General features: G+C 38.2%; 1 protein-coding gene across 1 annotated transcript in view; it reads left to right on the plus strand.

Annotated features, from left to right (window-relative positions):
* The window catches only part of nf1a (neurofibromin 1a), a 115,111-nt gene extending 109,237 nt beyond the window's left edge, over nucleotides 1–5,874 (plus strand). Inside the window, exon 57 of the mRNA XM_084716775.1 lies at nucleotides 3,896–5,874. Within this exon, the coding sequence (XP_084572901.1) occupies nucleotides 3,896–4,038 (143 nt within the window). The 3' untranslated portion in view covers nucleotides 4,039–5,874. The remainder of the gene's footprint in view (nucleotides 1–3,895) is intronic.
* Nucleotides 5,875–10,759: the final 4,885 nt, after the last annotated feature.

Genomic DNA, 10,759 nt, shown 5'->3' on the forward strand with positions numbered 1-10,759 from the left:
TCTAAGAGTTTCCCCTTAAATATAAGAGTAGATCTTAGATAAAACTCTTCTGAGGAGGGAGGAGTTTTCTCAAAAGAGAAAAAAATAGCAGAAAGATGAAGAAAAAGGAGAAATGTTCTTCAAACACTGAATGACAGTGAATTAGTAGAACACTGCAGATTAGATTGTGCAGAGATGATGTTTGTGATGGATCTCATTAGAGATGCTCTCACATAATAATAGTAATACAAATAAACTTAATTTATACGTCACTTGTCTTAAGCCTGTAAAGCCATTTGCATCATATTTGATACATGAGTTTGTGAGACCTCAACAACATCCGTGTGATCAATGCTGGACTGAACAACTGTTGTATGGAATGTGAGACGTGTCTGCTGCCCTCTGGTGGATCATCAACATGGCTGCCTTCACTTAGTGACTCAGTTTTGGTGAAGTCTTTGCTAATTTTGAAAAAGTTACTGTTAGAATAACATTCATATGGCTGGTAATATTTCAGTATGAATATTTACTGATAGAAACAAGTTATAATGACTCAATATTTAATTTCTACCACAAGTACAAATACACTGAAATAAACTAATCAAATAAATTTAGAGTGAAAATTGTGATTGATGTGTTTTTTATATATGTAACCTATTCCCATTATAATCACTTGTGTGTTGCAGTTATGAGGAAGTGGACACGTAATAATAATAATAATGGTGTTTTAATTGATTTTCACAAAAACAATCCTTTAATATCATAGTTGTATGTCATTTTGGTCAGATTTAGTTCAGATTCTGATTATAATTTTTTTGGCGAACACAAGTCAAAATAAAAAGGTTCCTCTTAAAAACAAAAAGGACCAAATTAAGTGAAAGTTAAAAAATAACAATATTTGTTTTTGTTTCTAAAATAAAAACAATTTTGATCACTGAAATTTCATAAATGCTTTACATATCAAATACAATACAAACATAATATCATTTATGTAAATAATAAAGAAAAAAATGTTTTTTTATTCAAAGGGGCCAATAAACATTTAAATGTATGTAATTTTAATGTAATTAAATGTAATTTTAATGTAATTTAAATGTGTCAGCCTTCACAGGGATGTTATAAAGTGTTCATAAAAGAAAGTAAAACCAGTCAAGGCTGATAAATCACCTGCCTAATGCAATGACACTGTAACAGCAGAAATGAAAGTGATCACGTCACTATGATATTATTTTACTAAGCAGTGATGACTTGGGTCTGTCTCAGCAGAGTGATCAAACTCTTACAGCTCTGTCACTGTCTCATATTGTGACACACTTCAGTTTATTTCCACTGGATGTCCACACACAGCGGGATCACAAAAGGGCAGTAATGGACACAATGAACCTCCCCTCTTAACATCGACTTCATCATGTACTAAAACTACCAGCATGGTTAATAGACATCAGCAGATAAACATAACTATCAGCATGTGAACAGGCATAAGTAGACACAGTTACACCCTGTCTTAATACAGTGTGAAACCACACCTCCTCACTAAGATCAAAGTTTCCGTCCCCTCCTTGCTGAAAGAAATTTTCGGGTTAAGTTTCTGAGAGTTTTCTTAGCATGTTTGTGAAGACAAGCCCAGGTCTTCCTTTCTGTGATGTTATTTGAGCCAAAGCAGAAAGAGAGGAGAGTTCTCAGAGTAACTCTGAGCAAGGAAAATCAGACACTTTTATCTTAGTGATGAGCTGTGGCTGACACTGTTGCTAGGTGTGATTCCAAGAATATGATTGGTTGATCCAAACTTTTTTGTCTATAGCTGTCAGTGTGATCACTCTGCTGATGAAGGTTGAGACAGACCTCAGTCATCACTCCTGCACTGTTGTATGTCTACAAACAACTCAGTGTTGTGATCACTTTCATTTCTGGTGTTACAGTGTCATTGCCCTGAGTTTAAGATTTATCATCCGTCTTTGGTCTTATTTTCTTTTATAAAGCACTTGGTAAAATTGTTAAGAAATGTGCTATATGGATAAAGTTTATTTTTAGCATGATGGGAGTGCATCTCAAATAAGACTGACCTCACATCATCCCTGTGTGATCTAATCTGTAGTGCAGTGATAGTCAACTTGCAGCCTGTGGGCCAAACCTGTCCCCCAATATGGTGCTGAGTCGTCCTCCAATCACTTTCTAATTCACAATAAAAAATAAACTGATTCGCTCTGTTAGCTTTTGGTTTGTTTATACATCAGTAAATGTTCAGGAATGTCCATTGGCTGTAACTTTGGAAGCTGCATTTTAGCCCACAAACACTAAAAGAGCTTAAATATGCTGTTTATTGTCCCATAGGAGCACAGTGTGTTTCTAAATGCAGCATCTGAGTGACTGCATGATTGAAAAGGTTCCAGGCAGCTACATTTAGTGTTGTATAAACTTTTCAACATTTACAACTTACATGCAGCTGCAGCTATTAAATGCAGAAAAATCAGTTTGTGTCTGTCATACAGGCCCAGTGTTAATCCTTGTACCAACTTAATTTAGTTAATAAGTCAAATAAATGAGTGAGTTAATTTGAAAACGCAGAATTTCAAAGAAAGATGACTTATGAGCCTTTTATTTTTTCAGTTTGTCTGCTAATGTTTCTTTATTAACTGCCCCCCCCCCCGACAAAACCAGTTAAGTATCTCTGCTGTAGTGTTTCTTTAACTCACTGTCAGTTCAGTGTGGAGATTATTTCTCCACCTTGTTGTCTTTCTGACATCTTCTCCTCAGCTTGAAAATCTCTTAAGCCTGTTAGAAGTCCTCCTCCCTTCTCCAAACAGTTTTTCACTCACTTTATCTTTGCCATCATTTACTCTGAACTTTGAGGGAAATTCTTAGAAAACATCACAATTCTAATTAAATTCTTAAAATTTCATCACTAGGAGCAACTGAGTGAATACAGTCCCTGAAGCATAACGTTACCGAACCTGTCTGAGCTGCAGAGCTGCAGTTTTAGAAAGCTTATGCTACAGGGCCCCCTGGTGGTGATAAATGACACCTCAGATGCAGGAGAGAAATGTAACACTTGAGACTGATGATAAAGAAACTCTTTAAATTATTAAAAAATGAAGCTGACAACACATTAGTTAAAAGTGTTAGTTAGTGGTAAGACTTGATTTCTGCCTACGGCTGACCTGTGTGAGGCTGCTGTGGTTGGATCTGCTGCTTTGCAAAGACGAGTGAGGTAGAAAATAAAAATAATTCTGTTAAAAATGGATGGATGAATTTACCTTTATTTTGCCACTACATATCAATCCTAAACCACTGTGTTTAATTTGCCAAATGACATTTGCTGTAAATAAAGTTGCTCGTATCGGGTACAGTCACGAGTCAAAACATGCTAGCTTAAGTGCAGCATTACTGCCAAGAATTTTTTTTATATATATATTTAGCTAATAAATAAATATTAATACTGCTTGTTTAATAATTGGCCCCTGAAAGTAGCCCCTGGGCAAAGCAAGTTAAGTATCCCTGCTCAGCTGTAGAGATGTCTGCATCCTCTCCAGTGCAATGATACTAAATGACACTTGTGGTGCTCAAAGCACCAAAAAAATACATTTGAAAAACTCAGTCATCAGAAATTATGACCCAGTTACTCAAAATAATCCACAGACCTTATTGAGAGCAGTTCAATGTAGGAAATTCTTTCTGTCTGCAGTAGGGTCTACCAGAACTACTTTATTTCTAATAGAAAAGAGTTGAAAAATAAAATTAAGCCACATTCTTGTGATCCACCCAGAGGGAACTTGTTAAAACAGACAGACCTCATTCTTGTTAAAGGAAATGAGCCACATACATCACTCCCCTGTGCTGCTGTACTGTGGACTGTTTGCCTTTAAAGCGCATGAAAACATCTGTCCTCTTGTCATGTGTCCTCTGTGTTGTCCTCCAGGTGTGGATAAGGAGAACGTCCAGCTGTCCCCCAGCTCTGCTCTGTCCAGTGGGGGTCGCACTCGCCACGGTTCAGCCAGTCAGGTCCAGAAGCAACGCAGCGCCGGCAGCTTCAAGAGACCCAGCATCAAGAAGATTGTCTGATCAGCCAGAAAACAACCGACCCCTCTCTCCTCCTCCTCCTCCTCCTCCTCCTCCTCCTTCTCCTTCTCCTCCTCCCTCTCCTCCTCCTCCTCCTTCTCTCCGTCCTCTCTGCTCCTCCCCCAGCCTGCCAGGCCTCATGCTGCACTCAACTTTTGACTCTTTTTATTTCTTCCTTCTTCTCCATGGTTGTTGTTCTGGCAGGAGAACAAGCGATTTTGTGTTTTGCATCGAGGAGGAATATTAGCAAGGGCAAACTTGAATTCTGTGCTGCTTGAGATTTATTTTGAAAAAAACTCGGCGTGCGTCGGAGGAGAAGAACCCTCTCTGTCCTCCTCTGGAGTCAAAGCTCTTCTTCACGCATGTTCAGCAGCAGCAGCGGCGGCAGAGGTCTCATATGTGAAGTGGTTGGAGAAAAAAAAAGTCCCTCTGAGGCTCATGGGGACACAGTCTGGACATGAAGGTTCAGTTTGTGACTTTTCTCAGACAGGGAGGAAGCAGAAACTGAAGTTTGATCTGTAACACGTCCCTCGGCCTTCCTTTTGACTTCACACTCCAGTGTCAGCCAGATGGACCAAATGACAGCAGTGGAGGGGGAGGGTGGGCGTCTGGGAGACAGGACCTTCAGTGCGGACCTGCTCGGACGTCTCAGCTCCCCTCTCCCAGTCCTGTACATATTTTACATAGACAGATTATGTATAACTAGTCCTTAGTGCTAATTTCGATGTTGACGTTTTCTCCATGGTGTGCCTTTGTCAGGGTTTTTCAATGTGTACAATTTGTAAAGTAAAAGTCAAACCTTGCTGGGGACAAAGAACAGGTACTAATTATGGAGGCGAGCCGTCCATATCACCACGAGTTCACCCGAGCTGCCTCAAGACCGGCCTCCAATGATCGTCAATATACAATCATCCATATACCCTGTTGCCTGAACGTATTTATCCTGTACAGCTAGATAGTGCAACACCAATCTTCTTCTTCTTCTTCTTCTTTTCAAACACTTTCCAAAAATCTTCTTCTTTTCAAACACTTTCAATGTATCAACATGAAGATTGCAAAACACTAGGGGAAACGCAACCGTGTAAATAGCTCCGAGCTTTTTCTGTTTGTTTGTTTGTTTGTTTGTTTTTTGTGCTTTTATTTTCGCTGTTTTTCCGTTGGTTCTATTCAGTATGAAGTGTATTCTTTCAAATTTTAATTTGTTTACACAGTGACAAGGAAAATTGTGTAATAGGCAATAATCCTCAACTCTCAAACTCCTTCGTCAACCACCGATTTTCTTTGTACAGCGAACAGGGAGAACACGTCACTATGTCAGCTCGGTGCAATATGATGCCAACTCCTGAGTTGCCTGTTAGCGTTTAGAGATTTAGCTCTTATTGATTACCTCCAGTGACCATTTGAATAGAAAAGAGGCAGTGGACACACACACACACACACACACACACACACACACACACACACACACACACACGCCTCCATTTGTTTCACCTCAGCAGTCTGAGCTGGACCCACAGCCGTCAGAGTTTGTCCTGTGGGCTCTTTAAAGGAAAAATCCACCCTAAAAGAGGCTGTTAGAGCTATTGATCACATGACAAAAAAATCTATTATTATTTAACAACAAAAGCCATTATGACCCCTTCCTAATCGATGCTGTGGAGGCACTTCTGGTTTAGGCCACAGCATCGAGACTGAGATGTTGTTAAAAGAAGAGCTCCAATGATTAATCAGCTAATCAAATATTAATTGATTATTGAATTAATTGCCAGCTATTTTTTTTATAATCAATTAATTGTTCTGAGTATTATTTTTAGAAAAAAGTAAACATTCTTCAGCTTCTCTTTCAGCTTCTTCCATGTGAATTTTTTCTGTTTTTTTTTTTTTACTCTTTTATGACAATAAACTTAATATCTTTGGGTTGTGGACAAAACAACACATTTGAGGACGTCATATTAGGCTTTAGGAAACAATGATTGTCATTTTTCATCATTTTCTGACATTTTTATAGACCAAACAACTTATCGATTAATCAAGAAAATAATCTACAGATTAACCAGCAATGAAAATAATTGCTTTGTGCAGCCCCACTTAAAATATCTGGTGAAAGCTGCTAAGTGAAGCTTGTTTTTTGAACGAAGTCACTACACTGAAGCAGAATTTAATTCAGATAGAAAATAGATAGATAGAAAAGTGGACTTCTGATCCTCCTCTTGGCTCCGTTTTCAGGCTTAAGGATTCTGGAGGCTAGATTTCCTTAAGCCTTACTGCGTTTTTAAAATACTCATGACTGCTCGAACACATCAGTGTCTGATACTGTGTGAGTACAGTCCAATCAACTGAAGTCAGAAAATATATCATCAGAGAAGTTAACGAAATATTATGGAGAATTTGTTGTTTTTTGTGATTTGGTGCCCCCTACAGTTTCAGGTTGCAGTTCACTTCAATAGCACTGTGATAAATATGGACATCTGATTGTGTGATTTATGATGAAAAACTAGCGAGTCATCAGCTTTGCTAACAAGCAGCTAAATACTGACTAATACATCACCAAGACAACCAGCTCACTGTCTGTCACTGTCTTTTTTCACTTTACTTCACTGTCCACCAAAAACCTCTGTAAATCAGAAAAATAGAAAGCGCTTTCTCCATAAAATAAGATTCAGTTTCACCAAAATCACTCGCATAGTTAATGCTGTGTGTTTCAGTGTTACACACTTGTTTCACCCTGTGGTGCAGGAGCAGGGACTGATTCAACTGACATGGATTGATGAGATCTCTTGGTCGAAGAGTGTAAGATGGTGGATTTTTCCTTTAAGAGCTTTAGTTCAGGGTTATCGTTGACACAGAGGCCAGCTGTGTGATTTCAAACCAGTCTTCTGTAGCCTCAGAGCACATCTGGGCACAGCAGACCCTCTGAACCAAACACAGGCCTTGTGTGGTGCAGAGCAGGCGTTTGGTTTCAACTCATCTACTGCAAATCACATCATGTGTCGATGAGTGCTGACTGTTGTCCACAGCATGCTGCAGTGTTTCAGACAGCCGAGTGTGTCTCTGAGCTTCCAGACAGCTGGTGGTTTACAGTTATTTCATGATGTTTAAGAAAGGAAAAAAAAAACTGCTCACGGTAACGACTCCATGACAGAGAACATCACGTCTGCTGTCAGGGTTTATTTACAGCATCAACAGTCTGCATGACTGACACCATCAGCCAGTCTCAGCTCATATAGACATGTCAGGATCTGTGCTTCTGTCAGCAACAGAGCAAGAAAACTGTCAGCGATATATTTTAGATCAAACAGCATCTTTATCACAGCTTGTTCACCAGAGCACACATGAGTTTGTTTTTACTCAAGCTAGAACTAATGATTATTATGATTATGACTATTTTCATTCTTTTCACATCAATTAATTGTTTTGTCCATAGAATGGTAAAAAAAAAAAAAAAAAGGCAGTTTCCTTTAGTCAAAGATGACGTCCTCAAATGTCTTGTTTTGTCCATAACTCAAAGATATTCAGTTTACTGTCAGAGAGGAGTGAAGAAACCAGAAAATATTCACATTTAAGAAGCTGAAATCAGAGAATTTGGACATTTTTTTCCTTAAAAAAAAGACTCAAATGGATTATCAATATATTATTAATTATCAATTAATTTAATAGTTGCCAACTCATCAATTAATCGTTACAGATCCAGTTTTTACACCATAGAATGCTCCACTTTAACAATGAATAATCAATGATCAAAAATGGATTTTCAATTTAATCTGCAACTATTTTGATCATCAATTGATCAAAATAGAGTAATTGAGTCATGTTTTAACAAAAACGTGCAAATTCTCTGATTCACTGACTGTCATTGACAGTTAATAGTTATGATCATTGATGTCATTGACAGTTATTAGAATGACATGACAGTTATTAAAATAATTTTCAGTCATTAACGTCATTAACCACTATTAACAGTCATCGACAGTCACTGACATCATTAACAGTCACTAACTGTCATTAACATCATTAACTGTTATGAACAATCATAGACAGTCATTAATGGTCATGGACAGTGACTGACAGTGATAAATTGACATCAACATTGTTAATCATTATTAACATCATTGACAGTTATGAACAGTAAGTTACAGTTATTAATCTTTACTAATCCACATCCACAACTACTTGATTAAAGGAGAAAATAATTGACAGATTAATGGATGATGAAAAGCCTTCATCCACTTCCTCCATTATGTTCAATCGATCGGTCCTGGTCTCACAGGTCCAGTGTATGGGGGTCAGGGTTTAATCTGCAGTCAGGACGGTCACTGTGATGGATCCCAGCTGCCTGCAGGAGGATCTAGATGTTGTTCTGAACTGAACTGGAACCATTGGCTGCCTGACGGGTACAGAGACACACTGACAGATCCAAAACACTCCGTTCTGCTGAGGAAATGGTCACATGGTTCGTAGTAAATGAGTTTAAACACACAGACGCCGTGACAGCAGCTGTGTCCACGTGTCGCCGTAAATTTGGATGATTTGGTTGAGCAGGTGTAGAATGGGACTCCACCCGCAGCCTCCGTCCATAGCTCAGCGGGGTTGGCTCGTCAAAAACGCTTCTATCCTGCCTTAACATCTATGCATGACAAGAGTTGAGTATTGTTGTACAACTCTGACTTTAGTTTTGTCTGAGCGGCGTCTCCACACGTCCGCCGCTCAGAGTCTCACACAGTTTCTTTAAAGTGTTCACATTATCTTACAGAATCATTTTTCAGTCAGTTCACTACTGTTTTGTTTTTCTTGGTTTGTAGTCGTCTGAGGGGATGTTTTCATTTCTTCATTCAGTAAACGTGATCATGAGATAAATTCACATGGAAAGGGACATTTTCATTAGCAGTCTCAGAAAAAGTGTTTTGTATTTCAGCCTCAAAGAACGTCATAAAGGGAAGACTGAGTTTACTGAGGAGAACGATGAAGAACTGAAGTCCCTCGTCCAGTTTCAGCAGATGAAACTTTTCTTGTTGTCCTCCATCACTGACATGTTTTCATGAATAGTTGTGCTCGTATGAAGGGAACCAAGATTTTGGAACATTGTGAATCATTTGACTGTAGTAAAAGGGGATTTCAGTCTGTGGGTTTGAAGCGTACTGAGGCCTTCAGGCGCTGATGAAATGTCAAAAATCCCATTTGATGTCAGGTTTTCCAAACTATGGTTTCATTTTGATTGAGCGGCTGATGTGTTATTGAATGAAACATCTGCCCTCCTTCCCATGTAAATAGGCCTAACCCTAGTTCAGTGTCAAGCATGGAGTTTCATCACCTTTAAGTTGTTCAAGTCACATTTTGTAACACACAGCATGTCTGAAGCTCGGCACAGAGCGGCTACGAAGGTCTAGGTTGGAAGGATTTTTGGATCGAGGCCACTGAAGCTGTAGAGATACATGTTAGTTCAGATTATAGTGTCAGATTCCACTGAAACGTCTCATCGTACAACTCGATACATCGTCTCTGCTCACCACTTTTCACCATCTAACTGTTCCTGAAGCTACACCTGCTGATTTCCCCCTAAGGAAAAAAAAAGGTCCACAGAACCTGAATCAGAATCAGCGAGTGTATCTTTAACCAAACACAAGCAGGAAAAATCTGAAGGCGAGATTTCTTTGAGCACCGTGTTAGCAGATTGCCATTGTTTCCAGGTTTTAGTTTGACTTGTGTGTGAATGGAAACATTAAGGATTATGTATCCATAACCTCTTAAACAAGTGGTTGACTTGCACTAATTTAAAAACAGAGTCATGGGTTTGTAAAGATGAAAAACCTCAAAATGTGGCATGTTTTATTTGATGTTATGCAAATTCTAATGTCTGTAGAGTACTAGTCTGAGTTTTGTTTTTAATGCAGTATGTGTGACAATTGTAAATACTTTGTGTACAATTTGAGATGGTATATTTACTACACTGTACATACATGTGATATTGTATCATTTTGTTTTTGTAAAGCAGTTAGTTTCTGTATAATAATATACAAATTGAACTATTCCAGTGTTAGTAATAAAATGTTTTGCTCTCCACCACGTTTGAACCTGCGTGATGACACAGACCAGCTTTCAGTGTTACAGTGCCTCAAGTTTAAAGCTGGGATAAGCAGGTTATTTTTGACGTCATTTGACAAAAACTCAGTAATATAACATAATGTTGGCTCTGTTTTCGGGCTTTGGAAAATCTAGCCCATGATGGGAGACTTTAGCCAATCACAGGTCAGGAAGATAATTGACTGTCATTCCCAAAACATCTGTCTGATAACCTGGGAGTGAGACTAACCAATCATCTATCTTTCTTTAGAGTCACTTACTACCCCTTTAAGAAAGGAGAGAAGATTTACTCTATTAATGTTCTTGGGGAATTCTGTTTTTATACTCCATTGTTATTTCATACACACTGAGTGATGAGAGTGCTGTAAAAAACTATCTCTGTAAAATAATAAGAAAACAAATGTAGCAATATTAAGAGGAATAAAGTATTTCTATGAAATTAGAAAATATAAAAAACACAGCAGTGTGTTGCTGCTACACCAGAAAAAGGAAGAGAACAGTATCAAGTTAAAACATGAAAAGTTTATTGTTAGAACAACAAGTTTTTCATGTTATTTCATGTTATTCCATCACACAAACATTTTCTTTTATAACGTTACACTTTTTATCTTGGCATAACATGAATTGTTTCATGTTATAATGTTAC

This window comes from Lutjanus erythropterus, chromosome 4 (assembly GCF_056507025.1).
Source record: "Lutjanus erythropterus isolate fLutEry1 chromosome 4, fLutEry1.hap2, whole genome shotgun sequence".
Taxonomy (NCBI): domain Eukaryota; kingdom Metazoa; phylum Chordata; class Actinopteri; order Lutjaniformes; family Lutjanidae; genus Lutjanus; species Lutjanus erythropterus.